The 18,829-nt window shown below is 55.3% G+C and overlaps 1 protein-coding gene across 1 annotated transcript in view; it reads right to left on the bottom strand.

Moving 5' to 3' along the window:
- The window catches only part of OBSCN (obscurin, cytoskeletal calmodulin and titin-interacting RhoGEF), a 166,376-nt gene that overhangs the window by 30,637 nt on the left and 116,910 nt on the right, over positions 1-18,829 (bottom strand). Inside the window, 20 exon segments of the mRNA XM_053904975.1 lie at positions 337-510; positions 688-770; positions 880-1,080; positions 1,432-1,571; positions 1,704-1,823; positions 2,521-2,588; positions 2,798-2,870; positions 3,193-3,411; positions 3,754-3,852; positions 4,066-4,098; positions 4,526-4,723; positions 4,857-4,981; positions 5,195-5,273; positions 13,066-13,294; positions 13,296-13,345; positions 14,456-15,320; positions 16,525-16,898; positions 17,932-18,145; positions 18,147-18,292; positions 18,408-18,695. Coding sequence (XP_053760950.1) covers positions 337-510; positions 688-770; positions 880-1,080; positions 1,432-1,571; positions 1,704-1,823; positions 2,521-2,588; positions 2,798-2,870; positions 3,193-3,411; positions 3,754-3,852; positions 4,066-4,098; positions 4,526-4,723; positions 4,857-4,981; positions 5,195-5,273; positions 13,066-13,294; positions 13,296-13,345; positions 14,456-15,320; positions 16,525-16,898; positions 17,932-18,145; positions 18,147-18,292; positions 18,408-18,695 — 3,778 coding nt within the window.

Genomic DNA, 18,829 nt, shown 5'->3' with positions numbered 1-18,829 from the left:
GTTCTCACATATGGGTGCTGGCAGCAGGCAAGGATACTGCAGGCGCTTCTGTGGGCGAGCCAGGTACACATGCCTGTGTTCCTAGGGACATCTGTGCCCGTAAACAGGGGTGTGGTGCGCCAGTGGGTAAACCCAGTCAGTGAAGTTCTCTCAGGCATGCGTGAGCATGTGTGCATGTGTGCAGGTGCATCACTGATATGCATGCATTCGTCTTTGTGCACTTGTGACTGTCACGTGTGCTTGTACCTTTGTGCATGCCTGGCTGGCCCATGTGCACGTGTCTGTGTGCACACCTGGGGGCTCCGGAGCAGCCGTGGGGCCTGCCTACCCACCCACCTGCTGTGGAAATGGCTGATGTCCTGCACGTTTCGAAAGATGACAGCCTTCTGGGAGGCCACAGCCGCAGGTACATGGGGGCAGTGGTCCAGGTGCTGCATGTGGTGGCTTTGCAGGAACTGCAGCTTGCCCACAAAGGCCTGCTCAGAGCTCAGCAGCTCCTGGATGATGGAGCTGGGAGGGGATGGGGTGAGGAGAGACCCAGGAGCTCCTGAGGGGGGCAGGCAGCTTCCTCCTCCCATGCAGCCCACCGCCACCCACCTTCAGAACAAGCCCGGCAATGTGGGCAGCACCCCCAAGGCTACCTGGAGGCCACAAAGCCGCTCCTGCCCCTGCCTGCCGGACCCTCACCTTAGCCTTGTCTTGTATTCATCCTCAGACACGGCCTCCCCCGGGAACTCGGGGGCCTCGGTGGGCCCCCACTCGGGTGACAGCTGGTGAGAAAATGGGGGACGGTGGCAGGTGGTCCAGTCTCTGGCCCAGCCCTGCCCTGTGGGAGGACCCAGGGGTCCATCCCAGGACCCCACCCCAGCCATCCGGTACCTTGAGCCGCCTGTCCAGGTAGGCAGGGGACACCCAGCCCTGCCGTGAGGGGCTGGACTTGGTGGGCTTGGTGCGCACAAGCCAGCGCAGCGGGTGGGCGGAGTCCAGCACTTCCACATACTGGCCCTCCCGCAGTGAGATGGCATCCTGTTCGGCCCCCAGGGGCAGGTAGTCAGCCGTGACCACATAGATGTCGAAGATCTGGGGGGGATGATGCCGAGTCAGACCAGAGGGATGCCAGCCTGACCTACCAAGGCCCCCACAGCCCCCACAAAGACCCCAGAGCGGGGAAAACCCAGACTGGAGCCAGCCGGGCCTCCTGAGGCTGTGGAGTGCCTGGCATCACGTTGGGGGAGAAGCCATCCTGAGGTTCCAGAAGTTCCAGGACAAGCTCAACCCAACTCTGCTGATGGAAATCCCATCAGGGTGGCAGTGAGGCCACCCCAGAGGGCCCAGGGGTCCAGGCCATCCCAGGTGGCAGTATTATGCTCCCACTCCTCCCCCCACCGGTGCCCTGCCCGCTGCCTGCCCCCCACTGCCCCATCAGAGCACCTCGCCACGGGAGTCCCCATCCTCCGACTCCGAGGATGACTCCTGGACGCTGGAGGAGGGGCGGGAACGGCCATGCCAGGGGGATGCAGACGGTGTCTTAGATTCCTCATCGCTGTCACCTCCAGGCACCTGCAGCTTGGCTGGGGGCATAGGGCATGTGATGCCCAGGAAGGGCCTGGCCCATATCCCCTCCCCGTGGGTCCCCAGGGTGCATGGACAAGGGAATTCAGTCACTGCCCCTACCCTTGCCCCACAGCCAGCGGCGCCCTCACCCTGCGTGATCTTGGCCGACACTATCTCTGTGATCTGGGAGGTGAGCTTCTGCAGGAACTCCTCTGTGCCCACCTCGGCCAAGGACAAGTGGCTACGGGCCTCCACCGCCATCGGCTCTCCTGGGGACCAGAAGCTGGCTCAGCTAGCTGCAGGCCCTGCAGACCTGTGCTCTCCAGGCCTGGACCTGGGCTCAAGTGTCAGCAGTGCAGAGGAATGCACAGACTTGGGGCCATCACTGCTGGAAGCTTTGCAGGGTCGGGTCAAGAGTGAATGAGGGCTGCCTGGATGAGTGGGGGTCAGCCGAGAAGTGATCCCAAAGGTGGGCAACCAGCACACAGAGCACATGGCCTTCCCTTCTCTACTTCTGTGCAGACTCCCTGCTTTCCATTAAAAAGTTACAAATACCCCAAGGTGCCAGAAGGCCCTGTGCAGGTGGCCAGGAAATGAACCGAAGGACCCTGCTGGGGACGGGGGAGAATCCAGGACTGATCAGGTCTGGATACTGGCATGCCCAGCACCTGCCTCCTGCACTGCCTTCACCTAGCCATCACTGCCACCTGTGTCCAGGCCAGGCATCCACACAGCCCGCTGGGCGTGAGCTGTGAGCCAAGGGTCAGATCTGCAAGGCTCAGAAATGGCCTTGACACCAACTAGCATTCAGAATCAGGCCCAGGAGAGGGCAGGAAGCCCTGGCCCAGAGAGGACAAGCAGGTATTTCTGGAGCAGCTGTGGGCCTGGAGCAGCCTCCTCCATGCCTCACCCCTGCACTGGGTGCATTGACCCCCACCCTGCTCCCTGCTCCCAATCAGCCCATACCTTTCCTCTGCCCAGCAAGATCAGTGAAACCTGCAGGTTCTGACATCTGCGTGGAGACGGCTTGGGTCCTAAAGGGGAGGGGCATCCTGAGGGAATGCTTCAGCCGAAGCCCTGGTGTTACAGTGGGGACACTGAGGCACAGAGAGGGACAGGGCCGGCCCAAGCCACAGAGTCCTTGAGGGGCAAGGCTGGGCTGCAGTCTGGATGGGGTTCCCTCCCAAGGGCAGCAACGCCCCACTCCCAGGCCTGCTGCTGCTGACCTGCTTCCCCTACTCACCCCTGCAGGAAGGTGGAGATGAGGGCCTCCTTCACCCCAGCATGCTCCTCTGCTGCCCCTGCCTCCTTGGGCACTGTCAGGAGAACAGGGTGAGCCTCAGGATGACGCCCCACAGCCCTGAGCCAATTCTGGCGGGGACCCGACCCAGGGTGTCTACCCCCCAGCAGGAACCTTGACCCTCGCCCTTGGGAGCCCCAAGGTGGAGTGGGGCCCAGGAGAATAACACTCAGGGGGGCAGGGGGTTTCTAGGAGGGTCTCATCCAGCTATGCAGAGCCTACAAGACAGGGGTGGGAGCTGGCCTATGGGGCTCTGTGTTCAGGGGGCCAACAGGAGAGGGCTCTGGGTCGGGGGCTCAGTGAAGGTCAGCTGCCCGCAGTCACCCACGCCCACTCACGGCCAGAGATGTGCAGGCTAGCGGAGCAGAGGGCCTGGCCAGCACTGTTGCTGGCGATGCAGGTGTATGTGCCCTGGTGCTGTCTGCCCACATCCAGCAGGACCAGACTGTGCTGCTGTGCAGAGCTGGCCACCGTGTAGCCTGGCGTGTCACGGCCAATCCACAGCACGCCTCGTTCAGCCTCCTCCCGCAGCCAGTGCACGGCTGGGGCCGGGCACCCTGTGGGCAGGAGGGAACAGTGAGGGAGACTTGGGGAGATGGGAAGACTGAAGGGCCTTGGGGGGAGTCCTAGGTAGGAAGAGGGTAGGGCCCTCTCTGATCCTGGGGGAGGAGTCCCAGGTGGGAAGAGGGAGGGGCCCCGCTCAGCCTGGGGGAGGAAGGAGTCCCAGGTGGGAAGAGGGAGGGGCTCGCTCTGAGCCTGGGGGAGGAGTCCTAGGTGGGGAGAGGGCAAGCCCCGCTCTGATCCTGAGGGAAGAGTCCTAGGTAGGAAGGGGGCGGGGCCCGCTCTGATCCTGGGTTTGGCTGTCCTTGTCAAGGGGCAGGACAGTAGGAGGGCCCCACCTTCCACCTTCACTGAAAAGGTGATGCTGGAGCCTTTCTTCACTTTCTTGGAGGTGAATCTTTCCAGGAATCGGGGCGGCACCAGCTGCTGGTACACATCTGGAGAAACAGCAAGCATTGGTGATGAATGCATGTCGAACCCCTGCTCCCCATCCTCGGGGCACCAAGGCCCCCCTCCCAGGTCTCAGCCCCATCCCATCTGGAGGTTGGGTCTCCACAGCCTACAGTGCACCCTCCTCCACCTGCGACGCTGTGTCCCTCACTCACTTTGCTGAGCCACCCACCCACCTCTGCCCACCCGAGTCGGCTCACCTGATTCTGGCTTCTCTTCGGGATCTTTGGGGCCTGAAAGAGGCAAGAAATGGAAGTCAGGCCTGTAGCACCAGGGGGCCTCCCTCCTCTGGGCCTGTGCACCTGCTGGGGGTAGGAGTCTGTAGGGGTGTCCCACCCACTCTCATACACACACCCCTCCACGGCCCCAAGAGTGTGGGCGTTGATCTGGAGCCAGCACGTGGGGTGGCACCCAAGGGCGAGTGAAGCCTGGGCAGAGCTGGGTCCCTTGGCCACTCCCTCTGGCGTGACCTGGGAGCACCTTGCGATGCTCAGAACTTGGGACAAAGGAGCTCATACCCATCCTCCAAAAGTGACTCCTGACCTCCTCCTCCGCAGTCTCCTGGTGCTCCCACACTTGTGGGTCTGTTTCACTGCCTGCCTGCCCCCACCCAGGCCACTTGCACTGCCCAGGTGGGGACACCCAGTCCCCCGCACCCACCTCGGACCAGCAGCCGGGCTGATGAGTAGGCGGCGCCCACGGCATTGCTAATGTAAGCTGAGTACTGGCCGGCATCCTCCTTGGTGACAGATACAACCTCCAGGGTGTGAATCGTCTTCCTGTCAGCCATGCGGATGTGTGCAGAAGCCGTCAGGGGCTGCCCGTCTTTGAACCAGTACAGCCGTGGCGCTGGGTAGCCTGGGACCACAGGGGACTGGTCAGCACACAGCCCCCGGCCAGCACGCCCTGCCCTCAGAACCCCCTGGCCCCCATGCCCACCCAGCCTCCACTGTCCAGATGGCGCTCCGGGCCATCTGTCTCTCTTCCTCACCTTTCACTTTGAGCTGGAACTTGGCCAGGCGCGTGCCAGGGGCCACCTGGAGGTCCTTCATCTCCTCCACCACCTGGGGCAGCTGCCCCTCCTCTGAGGTAGACTCTGTGCCCTCTTGCTCCCGGCTGGTGGGAGAACAGAGAAAGGGCATGAGGTGGACCAGCAAGGGGTCAGGCCTGGATGGCTCCTGCAGACCCCTGCTTGCTGGCAGGACACTGCCAGGGCCTGGCTGAGAGCTCCAGGACTCAGGTTCCGTCTGCCCAGGCCAGCACTGCCGCCCACCCTGGGCCTGCACCACCAGCCTGCTGGGTGCTGCCTGCGTCCACATGGACCTCTACCTGGACAGGTAGCCTTGGGCGCTGAAGTAGGAGGAGGTCTCCGTGGCATCGGCCGCAGTTTCATAGTCCGTGCTGGTCACTGGTAGAGGAACAGTGGCTGGTGTGAGCTCTGTGCCCCACCTGCCCAGGCATGGCCCCCCACCAGAGGCTAGCCACCTGGCTCTCAGTGCGAGTCCATCCCTAGGAGCCACTGACACTCCTGGGGGAGAGGCCATGGGGCACATGGTAGACGGTGTCCCTTCCACACCCCAGGCTGTCTCCATGTTTCCAGGCCTGTATCTAACTGCAAGTCCCAACAAATTGTCAATACTGGGTGACGCTGGGCCTTGTGACTGGCAGAGAGAGGCCAAGGCTATATCCTCCAGTCTTCCCCGCTAGGGAACAAGGAGTGACATATACAGCCAGCCGTGAAGGAGTAACAGGGTCTGGACTCACCCTCTGCTGTAGGCAGGATGTTCGTGTCCCCTTGACCTCAAATGTGGAAACCTGCAGTGTGCTGGTGTCAAGAGCAGGTGCTCTGGGAGGTAGTCAAGGAGTCAGGAGCTCCTGACAGCGGAGCCCCCACCATGGCAATGGCATTAGTGCCCTGACAGGAAGCAACCCCATGCGAGGAAGAGCTTGACTGCAGCCACGAGCAGTACACTTCTGTTGTTTCTACCACCTGCTCTGTGGTCCCTGCTGCAGTAGCCCCAACAGCCTCCCCTTCCCCCATACAGAATATGTGGGACAATGGCTGTGATAGTGTGATTTATAAGAAATACGGACTCGGCCCTTGTCACTGTTCCTGGCTTAGAGGTCCTAAAGCCCTTGGGTTTCCCAACTGAAGACAGCAATGAAGGTGTCACGGTGTTCATAACAAGCCCAAGTTCATGTTGTTGTGGTGACTTTAGAAAGCCCCTAGGGATGGCGGCTGGTGGCCTGTGGACCCCACCATGGGACCAGAGAGTTGGAGGCTTCAGTCCTGCCCCTGACCTCTGGGAAGGGGAGATGGAATCAATCACCAATGGACAATGGGTTAATCGATCATGTCTATGCAATGAAGCCCCCATGAAAACTCAGAGGGACAGTCTCAGCGTTGGGGGGATTGAAGGCTGGGGAGCACGTAGAGACGTGGGGAGAATGACGTGCCTGGAGAGGCATGGAAGCTTCCCATCCCTTCCCCAGCATCTTGATCTGGGCGTCTCTTCTAACGGGCTATCCCTGAGTTATATCCTTTTGTAATAAACCACTAATCTAGCAAGTCAAACATTTCCCTGAGCTCTCTGAGTCCCTCCAGCACATTCATCAGACCCGAGGAGGGGCTGCGGGAACCTGTGATCTGTTGCCTGTGGGTCAGAGCACAGGTGATGTCTGGACTTGGGGTTGGCGTCTGAAGTGGGGGTGGTCCTGTGGGGCTGAGCCTGTGGGGTCTGATGCCATCTCCACATAGATGGGGCCAGAGCTGAGTGAATTGTAGGACCCCCAGCTGGTGTCAGAGAATTTCCTGTTGATCCCTTACAGATAGGAAATAATGGTGAGCCCTGCGATCACCCCAGCTTCCTGCCTTCAGTGTCCAGGTCTAGGAGGGGAAACTGAGGTTGGCAGAGCCAGGTAGACCCTGAGTTGAGGAGACAGAGCTGGCATCCTGGAAGATGAAGGCTGCTGGAGTCCACAGGACAGAAGCCAGAGAAGAGAGAGCTGCACACAGAGTGGGGACCCTCTCACTGGAGGGTCAGCAAAGCACTGACTGGCATGTGCACATGGGGTAAGAGACCTCTGAAGGGGCCATGGACACAGTGCGGAGGATACTGTGTTTCTAGTCAGACTGGAAACTTTCACAATCTGTGGATCAGGTGCTCAGGAAGTCTTTCCTTTCAGTAGAGGGAGGGAATAAGCCCAGCTTCCTGGGCCCCACCTCCGAGGAGGATCTCAAGAAGGTCTGCAGACACACTGATCCTAAAACTCATGTAGAAATGCAAAGGACCCAGAGGCTCAAAACAGTCTTGAACGAGAGCAAAGTTGGAGGACCCACATGTCTAGATGTCAAAACTTACAATGAAGCTACAGCCATCAAGACAGCATGCTGGTGGCATGATGGTCAGATCATGGATAAATGAGACAGAATGAAGAGCCCAGAAATAAACCCACTTGTTTCATGGAAATGAGATTTTGACAAGAGTTCCAGGACCATCTTATGGAGGAAAATAGTCTTTTCCACAAACAGTGCTGGAACATTGGATTTCCACAAGACAAGGATGAATTTGGGCCCTTAGCCTCTCACCATATACAAAAAGCAAACCTAAATGTCAGAGCTAAACCTGTAAAACTCTTAGAGGAAAGCATGGTTGTAAATGTTTATAGCAAAAACTAAGTGATGGTCTTGTAGACGTCACAACAAAAGTACAAGCAAGCAAAGGAAAAGTAGTGGACTTCATCAAATTGAAAATTTTGTGTATCAAGAAAGTGGAAAGAAAACCCTCAGAATGGGGAAAAATGTTCAAAAATCATATATTTGATAATGGCCTAGTACGCAGAATATATAAAGAACTCCTACAACTCAAAATCAAAACCCAATCTGAAAATGGGGAAAAGACCTGAGTAGACATTTCCCCCAAAAAACATACACAAATATCCAATAAAAGATACATGAAAAGATACTCAACATCATTAGTCACCAGGGAAATGCAGGTCAAAACCACACTGCTTAGGGCAGCAATTACTAAAAACCCCTGGGTGGCTCAGTCTGGTTGAGTGTCCAACTTTGCCGCAGGTCATGATCTTAAGGTTTGTGGGTTTGAGTCCCACATCAGGCTCTGTGCTGACAGTACAGGATCCTCTGTCTCCCTCCCTCTGCCCATCCCCTGCTCGCTGTCTCTCTCATAAATAAATAAACATTAAATTTTTTTAATAAATAAAAAGGTGAATAATAACAAGTACTGATGAGGATGTAGGGAATTCGAACCTGCATCCATTGCTGGTGGGAATTGACAATGGCACAGCCCCTGTAGAGCATGGCCATTCCTCCAAGAGTTAGCCACAGAATTGCCATATGACCACGTGATTCCACTCCTAGGTATGTGTCCAAGAGAACTGAACACGTATGTCACAAAACACAATTACTTGTACACAGATGTGTGCAACAGCATTACTTATAAGACCCAAAACAAGTGATTGATAAACACCACCTGATGAATGGATAAGCAGTCCACATACAAGGGAGTATTGTTCAACCTGAAAAACAGATGAGGTACTGATGTATTTTACAACACACATAGATCTCTGGGACATGTTCAGTGACAGGAACCAGACACAAAAGGCCACGTATCATATGATTCCATTTATATGAAATGTCCAGAACAGGCAAACCCACAGAGACAGAAAGTAGCTTAGTGGTCTCCAGGGGCCAGGGAAGGCAGAGTGGGGATTGACAGTGAATGGACACAGGGTTTCTTTCTGGGATGACAGAAATGCTCTGGTGTGGGAAATAAGCATAAGAATTCCCTTAGCTTGGGGGCGCCTGGGTGACTCAGGCGTCAACTTCAGCTCAGGTCATGATCTCGCAGTTCTAGAGTTTAAGCCCCACCTTGGGTTCTGTACTGACAGCTCAGAGCCTGGAGCCTGCTTCAGATTCTCTCTCCCTCTCTCTCTGTCTCTCAATCTCTCTCTGCCCCTCCCCCACTTGCACTCTGTCTCTCAAAAATAAGTAAATGTTAAAAAAATAAAAATAATAATTCCCTGAGCTTGCACTAATGAGTTAACAAGGCTTAGGATGGAAAGCCGCCTCAACAGGATGAAAGTGTCCGAGACCAGTTAGAGGCGGAAAGCCACTACAGGGTAGAAGCACCCGAAGTTAGCTAGAGAAAAGGTGCTTTGTTAGCCTTGAGGCACCCTGCTCCAGCAACCTTACACTTTGGAGATAGGAGCTGCTTGGCTGTATCACCCACAGAGAAACACTGTCCATCTGGTGTATCATTGTGCTTTAATCTCAACTTTTTTTTTTCAATATATGAAATTTATTGTCAAATTGGTTTCCATACAACACCCAGTGCTCATCCCAAAAGGTGCCCTCCTCAATACCCATCACCCACCCTCCCCTCCCTCCCACCCCCCATCAATCCTCAGTTTGTTCTCAGTTTTTAAGAGTCTCTTATGCTTTGGCTCTCTCCCACTCTAACCTCTTTTTTTTTTTTTTCCTTCCCCTCCTCCATGGGTTTCTGTTAAGTTTCTCAGGATCCACATAAGAGTGAAAACATACGGTATCTGTCTTTCTCTGTATGGCTTATTTCACTTAGCATCACACTCTCCAGTTCCATCCACGTTGCTACAAAGGGCCATATTTCGTTCTTTCTCATTGCCATGTAGTACTCCATTGTGTATATAAACCACAATTTCTTTATCCATTCATCAGTTGGTGGACATTTAGGCTCTTTCCATAATTTGGCTATTGTTGAGAGTGCTGCTATAAACATTGGGGTACAAGTGCCCCTATGCATCAGTACTCCTGTATCCCTTGGGTAAATTCCTAGCAGTGCTATTGCTGGGTCATAGGGTAGGTCTATTTTTAATTTTCTGAGGAACCTCCACATGAAAAGATGCTCAACGTCGCTCCTTATCAGGGAAATACAAATCAAAACCACACTCAGATTTAATCTCAACTTCTAATGCCACTTGCCCCCCGAACCCTTTGCTTGTTACACACACAAGTTATTGGTCCCTAGCTTATTGGTTTCTTCAGCAAGTTCATCACATATGTAAAACCTTGAGAGTTCAATCAATACAGAGACGAAACCCCTGTTTGGGGCTCTTGTCTCCTCCCGGACATTAGCCTCTCTCATATGCAATTCTGCATCTGCTCTCTTGCTGGACACGAGAGAACTTCAGATTCAAAGTCTGCAACACTCTGGCACTGGATGGTCATGCTGGTCGCACAACATTATGAATATACTACAATCCACTGAATTGCACATTTTTAAACAACAACTTCGATGGTGTGTAAATATCTAAACATTTTAAATCCCAAGAGAAAAGGCAAATTTTGCACAGAGAAACAAAGGTAAGAATGGCATCCTATTTCTCAGGTGGAAACAATGCAAGTTAGTAAACAGTGGAACAGCACCTTTAAGGAATGAAAAAGAGAAAAAAAAAACAAAAACGTCCTAACAAAAATATCTTCCAGAACCAAAACAGAAATAGACGTTTCTTTCAGGCATACAAAAGCTGAGAGAACTCTAGCATACCCAGACTACAAAAAAGATGCAGAAAGATGTCCCTCAGGCAGAAAGAAAGTGAGAGCAGATGGAAATCCAGATCTACACAGCAGAATGAAATATCTCCTACTGGGTAAACACACAATCTGGTCTCATTCGAGGTAACTGACTTACTGTTGTGTGCAGTTGTGCTGATGATACTGACTCCACATTTGGCCCTACATCTTGTTAGTGTTGCTTGATGACCTCTCCTGGGCCCCTGTGTTCCCAGCCCCTTGGAAACTCATATACAGGTCTTAGAAGTGCCCGCCAAAGCTGGGATGGGGGAGGTTTGCTTTGGCCTCCCGTGAATCTGTTAGAGATAACCTAGTTTTTCTCAGACCTTATATACCCTTCAGTCTCCAGCAACCGAGGTCGCTTGTGTCATAACTACAGAAGGTGACACTGACACATCCCTTTTCCTTGCCAAGCAGTGTTCCCTACAATGGCTGTATCACCATGTAACCATCGCCCACTGAAGGACAGCTGGGTTGTGACCAGTTACCGGCTGTTGAGAATAAGGTTGCTAAGAGCCTTTGGGTACAAGTTTTATTATGAATTTAGGATTTCATTTCTCTGGGATAAACACCAAAAACAGCAACTGTTGCATTACATGTTAGCTATGCGGTTGGTTTTGTAACTGACTGCCACCCTCTTTTCCAGATGGAGTGTACCATGTTACATTCCTGCCAGCAATGCATAATCAATCCTGTTTCTCTGCCTCCTCGCCAGCACTGGGTGTTATCTCTATTTTTTATTTTAGCCATCCTGCTAAGTGTAGAGTGATGTCTCGCTGGGGTTTTGATCAGCATTTCCCTGGTGGCTAATGATGGTGAATATCTTCCATGTTATTTGCCTTCAGGGTGTCCTCTGGTGTGAAACATCTGGACATGTCTTTTGCTCCTGTTCTAACTGGATTTTTAATTTCTTTTTTTTTATTGTTTACTGTTGACCATTCTTTACATACACAGTAAAACTGTGGATTGTGAACAACTTGTTCTGCGAGCATTCCACAAGATGAGCAAACATTTCTAATAAATTTTAACTTGATAAACTGAGCGATGTGTTGCAATATGAGTAGTATGTGACACTGAATGTCACATGATTACAACTGAGTCAATGGTTCTCTCTCTCTCTCTTTCTCTCTTTCTCTCTCACTGCAGGATTGTGGGTGATTGTCTTCTATGCTCAGATGCTCATGCTCAGTCTCAGGCCATGGCATTTCACAGAAATCAGTGGTTTTTCAAAACATTGGAAGGTGCCCACAACTGGCACTTGTGGTTTTTTTTTTTTGTTTTTTTTTTTTTCTGTTTTTTTTTTTGTCACTTCCAATCACCTATGGACGGCCCTTTGCTTTTCCATACAAGAGTGAGCTTAGGTAGGAATGCTTAGCTTCATTCTAGGTCAGGCTGCCTGCAGATATAGATCATTTCCTCTGCCGCCTTATTGACAGTTACATTCAATATGTGACAAGAGTTTATTAATACTGTAGTGAGGTCAACATCCATGTGAGTGTATAAAATGGCCCCCATGCAGAAGGTTCCATGGAACCAATAGATAGCAGTGATTCCATTAGTGATAGTGAAGGTTGCCCTACACAATAATCCTCCTCTCCCTTGTCTCCCTTACACCAGCCACAAACGTTTTCAGGGTAAGTACATGTTAATTTTTCTTTATATTTTGTATTTTCTTGATTATTTTGCATTATATTACAGTATTGTAATCATTTTTATATGAGTATTTGGGGGCTGTGGAGCAAATCATCTGAGTTTCTATTATTTCTTATGGGGAAATTTGCTTTGATATACGAGCACTTTGGATTACAAACATGCTTCCGGAATGAATTATGCTCACAAACCAAAGTTTTCCTGCACATATATTTCATGCTTTCCTTATTTTTATTGGTTTCAGAGGTAGAATTTATTGTATATATTTTTAGATAAAGTCCTTTACTAGATATGTGGTTTGCAGATACCTTCTCCCATCCTGTACTCTGACAACCCTCTGCACGGGGTCTTTCTCAGAGCAAACATTCATAACTTTTACCAATTTTCCCTTTTATGGGTGTGCTTAGTATCAAATCTAAGAAGTGTTCTCCTGGATCCTAAATATTTTTCCCTATTTTTTTTTCCTGAAACCTTCATAGTTTTGTATTTAACATTTACATATATAGTCCATTTTGAGCTAATTTTTGTATAAAGCCAAGGTCTAATTCTTTGCCTATAAATGTCCCAATGACTCCAGCACTACTTGAGATTCTATCCTTGAATCTGAAATTCTATCCTGCCTCCACTTAATTGCCCTTGCACTTCTGTCAACAATCAAATGGATGTACTTGTCCTGAGGCCCACCAGGAGTCTCGGCATTAGAATACAACATGCCTCCTGGTCCCTTATCACTCGGGAAACTTCCAGGGATTTAAGAACTGTGTGCTAGGAACCCGGAACAAGACCAAGTACATATTTCTTGTTGTGCCATAGGTAACCGCCCAAGTGTGCCAGACACCTCCAAACTGTCCCAGGCCCCTCCCCAGCCTAGGCACCTCCCAAGGAGATAAGGTCTCTGCCCCCACCCCAGCCACAAGATATGAGGCTCCACATCCTGTCCGATCCAAAACCAGTGCTCTCTGGGGGCTGCCACACTCACGGTCCACACGGAGCTCTGCCTTGGTGGACGACACACCCATGCTGTTCTCAGCCATGCAGCGGTAGACACCCATGTCTGCAGGTACCACTGCAGTGATGATGAGCTGGTGGCCGCCCTGTTGGTCCTCACTGATCATGTAGTGGTCATCCTCCTCCAGCATCCTGCCATCCTTGAACCAGCACACGGTGGGCACCGGCTGGCCTGTCACCACACAGTCGAAGCTCACGGGGGTACCCGTCCTGCACCTCCTGATTCTGCAGCTCAGTCAGGAACACTGGGGCTGGGAGGGTCAGGCAGGGTATGCAGTGAGCTGGCCCCAGGGTCTCCACCAGTCAGCCCAGCTGCCAGCGGCTCAACGTGCATCCAGTTCACGGCACCCATTCACGTGGGAGTGCTTGCAGACCCCGGGGCTAAACACAATTCTGCGTCTGCCAGCTTCACCCCTGTTCTCTAGGAGGATCCTCTCCTTGCCAGCCTGCATCTCAAGCCACTGAGAAGCCAGAGGGATAGTGGGCAGGAAACAGGTAGGAGGAGCAGGTAAGGAGAGACAGAAGTCGTGTGGGCTGCAAGCGTGAGAATGGCCCATAATTGCACAGGGGAGGTTTCCAGACATGAGGCCATGGGGGTTATATACCTTCTTTACTCCTAGGGAAACACAAGGGAATGGTGGAGTAGCTTTAAAAGTAATTTTAGTTGCTGGAGCAGAAGATGGGGGCCGTGGAATGCCACCTTTTATACTGGTTTTACCCCAAACCCTCACGGAGCAAACACAAACTCTGGAAAGTCCATATTCCTATACCCACTTCATAGACAACACTGAGGCTCAGAGTGGCTAGCATGTAACAGAGCTGGACTTAAACCGAGCTCTAACCCCAAATTCAGGGCTCCTCCAGCTCGGGGCAGCTGCATCCGCAGTGGCCCCAAGCTGGAGCCCAGCCAGCTCCCTGAGTCTTCAGCTGACCCAGGTCACACCGGCCCTGCCCCTCCCCCTCCCGGCCCTGCTCCACCCTCCCTTCCAGGCCCCTCTCCACCCTCCCTTCCAGGCCCCGCCCCACCTTCCTTTCTACGCCCCGCCCCATCCCATTCTAGGCTCCACCCTTTACCGCCCCAGCCCTCCTCATCCCAGGCCCCTCCCCCTTCCAGGCCCCGCCCCCTCTTTCCCTGCCCCGCCCTCCCTTTCCAGCCCCGCTCCTCCTCTTCCAGGCCCCGCCCTCTCCCTTCCTGTCCTCCCCCTCCAAGCCCTGACCCCGCCTCTCCCCCTTGTCGCCCCTCTCCCTTCCTGGTCCCGCCCCTCCCCTTCCCGCCCTTCCCCTCCAGACCCTGCCCCCACCCCTCCTCCCTTGTCGCCCCTCCCCCTTCTGGCCCAGCCACAGACAGCGCGCAGACTCACCGGCGTCTGTGGTCAGCGGCCGGGGCACCACCTCCTGAGCTGCTGCGGGGGCAGGAGCCACCTTGCTGATGCGCATCTCCACCCCCCGGGGCCCCTGCTCTGACAGGGTGATGTCCACGCCGATGCCCATGGTGCCAAACATCTCCCGGAAGCAGGTGGCCGCACGGTGGGCCTCGGCAAGCGCCTCGAAGCGAATGTAGACAAAGTGCTCTTCTTCGCGGTACGTCCGCCAGTCCCCCGGCTCCTCCGGCTCCGCCGGGCCCTCGTCTGCGCTCAGGAAGATCTCTTCGTCCGATACTTCGGCCGGGCCCTTGGTGCGGAACAGGCGGTGCAGCCGCCGGGCTGCTCGGCGGAAGGCGTCATCCAGCTCGCCCCCAGAGGAGCTCTCCGCCTCGCTCTCCGTCCCGCTGACTACCACACAGGCGCTGTGGGCCACGTGGCCGAACTTGCTGCTCACCTGGCAGGTGTAGCGGCCAGCGTCTGCACGGCCCAGGCCCGTCACCAGCAGACAGCAAGTGCCGTCCCCAAGCTGGTCGATGTGGTGGTGCCGGCCGTCAGTCAGCTCCACGCCGTCCTTCAGCCAGCGAGCACGCACATCCGCCTTGCTGGACACCACACACTCCAGACGCAAGACATCCCCCACCTGTGCCTCAGTGTCCCCAAACGTGCGGGAGAACACGGGTCCTTCCTGCTGCTTCATCTCTTTGCGGACCTTGTAGCCTTTGAAGGCAGCCTGGATCTTCACCGCTGCCTTGTCCATGGACAGGTCACCCAGGTCTTCAGCCCTCAGGTTTCCCAGGGGTGGGTGAGCTGCAGGTAGCTGTTCCTGATGCTTCGGTGGCTTCCCAACTGCAGGGATCCCAAGCTGTGTGCACAGGTAAGGCGGGGAAACTGAGGCCCATGACGGAGAAAGGACAGTGCAGGGACATACAGGAAGCTGGAAGCAAAGCTCATGTTTCACTGCACCATGCTGCTCTGCCTTCTGCCTGCCTGAAATTGCATAACTTTCACAGAGGCTGGATGCCTTATGACTCCTATTGCCACCGAGAGGCAAGCCCACCCTCCCTGAAATCATTTCTAATGGTTACCTGGACAGGGACTGACAGGTTGTGAGGAACACCACAGAGAGACCAGTTTAGCTCTTAACAGCCAGGTGGATGGTGGGTGGGAGGATGCATGGGTGGTGGGAGATGGGTGGGTGGATGGTGGATGGATGGTTGGGTGGGTGGGGGATGGTGGATGGATGGGTGGGTAAGTGGTGGATGGATGGATGGGTGGATGGATGGTGAATGGTGGATGGGTGGGTGGGTGAATGGTGGATGGGTGGGTGGATGGGTGGATGGGGGATGGGTGGGTGGGGGATAGTGGATGAAGGGATGGGTGGGTGGGGAATGTTGGATGGAGGGATGGGTGGGTGGGTGAATGGTGGATGGATGGATGGATGGATGGGTGGTGGATGGGTGGGTAAATGGTGGATGGATGGATGGATGGATGAATAGTGGATGGATGGATGGGTGGGTGGGGATGGTGGATGGAGGGATGGGTGGTGGATGGGTGAATGGTGGATGGATGGATGGATGGGTGGTGGATGGGTGGGTAAATGGATGGATGGATGGATGGATGGATGGATGGATGAATAGTGGATGGATGGATGGATGGGTGGGGATGGTGGATGGAGGGATGGGTGGTGGATGGGTGAATGGTGGATGGATGGATGGATGGGTGGATGGATGGTGAATGATGGATGGGTGGGTGGATGGATGGATGGGTGGGTGGGGGGATGGTGGATGGATGGATGGATGGGTAGGTGGTGGATGGGTGGGTGAATGGTGGAAGGATGGATGGATGGTGAATGGTGGATCGATGGATGCATAGATGGGTGGGTTGGTAGTGGATGGATGGATGCATGGACAGAGAATGGATGGCAGATGAGTGGTGAGTGGATAGGTGGTTGTATAAATGGATGTTAGATGGACAGATGTATGGATAATGGAGAAATGGGTGGGCATATGGCTGATGAAGATCTGAGACATCCAGGCCTCTCTTCAAAGGCCACACTGGACACTCACCTTGCTGGCCAGTGGTGAGGTGCTGGGTTTCCCAGCCTTCTTGAGGTAGGTAACCAGGGAGGGAGTGCCTGCCCGGGACTCATCGTCAGAGCTGGTATGCGAGAGGTCGGCTTCGCCAGTGCGTGCCAGCTCGTCTGCTGTGGAGTAGTCCTCAGAGAGGTCTGGGGCCGCTTCTTCTACCTCCTGCCGCGGGCGTGGTGAACGACCATCCTCCTCGGGCAGCTCACTGATGGAGTCCAGCGTGGGTTCACGGCTCATGCGACGCTTCCGGGCCAGGGCCTCCCACAGCAGGTGCAGGTCACCCTCCTGGGCTGCCTCGGGGGGCAGGCTGGGCTGTGCAGGGGTCTCGTCGTCAGATCCCGTGGTCAGCACCACTAAGAAGGACAGGAGACTGGTCAGCAGAGTCGGGACAGACCCTCGACCCCAGGCTGGCCATGGCGGCTGTGTGGTTCCCCTCAGTAGGCCTCTGGCACCTCCCTGGGCCACCAGGGTTTTCTGGAGGTCCAGTCTTTATGAAGTTTCAGAGGCTCTGAACTGCCCTCTCAGCCTCAGCTTCCCCTGCTGAAGCCAGACTTCACCCTACCTTGGGCACCTGCACAGGAGGAGTGAGCCCAGGGGAGCACAGGGCCAGGATCAGTGCAGATGCAGTGGGACAAATAGTGTGAGGGGGTTCAGAGCACAGGGGAAGGTGGTCAGAGTGGGGAGGCTCATAGCGGGGGGTTCAGAGCACAGGGGAGAGGTGGTCAGAGTGGGGAGGCTCATAGTGGGGGCTTCAGAGCACAGGGGAGAGGTGGTCAGAGTGGGGAGGCTTATAGTGGGGGTTTCAGAGCACAGGGGAGAGGTGGTCAGAGTGGGGAGGCTTATAGTGGGGGTTTCAGAGCACAGGGGAGAGGTGGTCAGAGTGGGGAGGCTCATAGTGGGGGGCTCAGAGCATAGGGGAGAGGCCATCAGAGTAGGGAGGCTCATAGTGGGGGTTCAGAGCACCAGGTGAAGGTGGTCAGAGTGGGGAGGCTCATAGTGGGGGGGGGGGGGGTCAGAGCACAGGGGAATGTGGTCAGAGTGGGGACGCTCGTAGTGGGAGGTCTCAGAGCACAAGAGGTCCCTGTGCATGAGGAGGAGGCTCAGAAGGCAGGGTCCGAGAGCTTAGGGGACCAGCAGTGGGTACCAAGGGATGTGTTGGCCAGGACGTGCTCAGGGAGCAGTGTGGCTTGAGGTACCAGCTCTATGATTTGTGACAAGAGACTCAGCCACACGGGTCTGTGCATCTCCCCACCAGACCTCAGTCTTCTTTGGTGTGAGAGGGGCTCCCCAAGAGGATCAAGGAGCTAATGAAGAGGAGGGGCTGGCTTACCCCCACCCGCCCCACCCTACCCCCACCCCCACCTTAGCTGGGTCCCAAGGACACACCCTGGAAGGAGGCAGCTGCAGAGGAGGCCGGGTCTCTGGTGAGGCCACAGTGGTACTCCCCCTGGTCCTCCGCTGAGAAGCCCCGGATCACCAGCATCCGCCGCTGACCCTGGCAGAGAACCTGGAAGCGCCCGCTGGGTTGGATGACCTCCGCCCCCTTCAGCCACACCACCTCGCCCGCCTCGGCCACCTCGCACTCCAGACACACGTCCTCAGCCGGCAGCCACCTGCCGGCTCTCGGGAGGGGGAGGTGTGGGAGCTGGGTGCGCAGGAACCGGGGCCACAGGCACGGGGACTGAAGACACGGGGGTGGGGACCGCAGGCACGGGGGCGCTGGCCGCAGGCACCGGCTCCAGGGGCTCTGCCGGAAACAAAGCCACTTCAGAAAGGACGCGCTGGGGCTCTCCATCTTGGGGAGGTCTGGAGCGCTCCAGGCGGGACTACCACCACCCACCTTAGGAAGGCCAGCCACTCACCGAGCTTCACTGTCTGCGGCAGGTGTACGGGCTCCCCAGCCCCCGCTGGGCCCACTGCTGCCACGCGGAAGCGGTAGGTCTCCCCGGGGGCCAGGCCGTCCACCACGCACTCAGGCCCAGGCACCAGCTCATGGCACAGCCGCCACTCGCCTGTGGCCGCCGCCTTCATCTCCACCCTATAGCCGCAGAGACCGCCGCCACCGTCGCTTGCAGGCGCCACCCAGGACAGCGTTACTGAACGGCCGCTGCGCGCCACCACCTCTGCGTCCTCTGGAGGGTCTGGGAGGCCTGCGGGGACGGAGCTGGTCAGTGGAGGCTCCCCGTCCGCGCCCGCGGGTGCCCAGCCCTGCCTGTCTGGTTTCTGATCCTGGGGTGAGAAGTGGGCACTGGCCCACGAGCCCCTGTACTTGGTGGCCCCGACC

This window comes from Panthera pardus, unplaced genomic scaffold (genome assembly GCF_024362965.1).
Source record: "Panthera pardus isolate Hobbes unplaced genomic scaffold, ASM2436296v1 HiC_scaffold_1, whole genome shotgun sequence".
Lineage (NCBI taxonomy): Eukaryota > Metazoa > Chordata > Mammalia > Carnivora > Felidae > Panthera > Panthera pardus.
The sequence above is the reverse complement of the archived record's forward strand: the minus strand, read 5'-3'. Positions and strand labels throughout refer to the sequence as shown.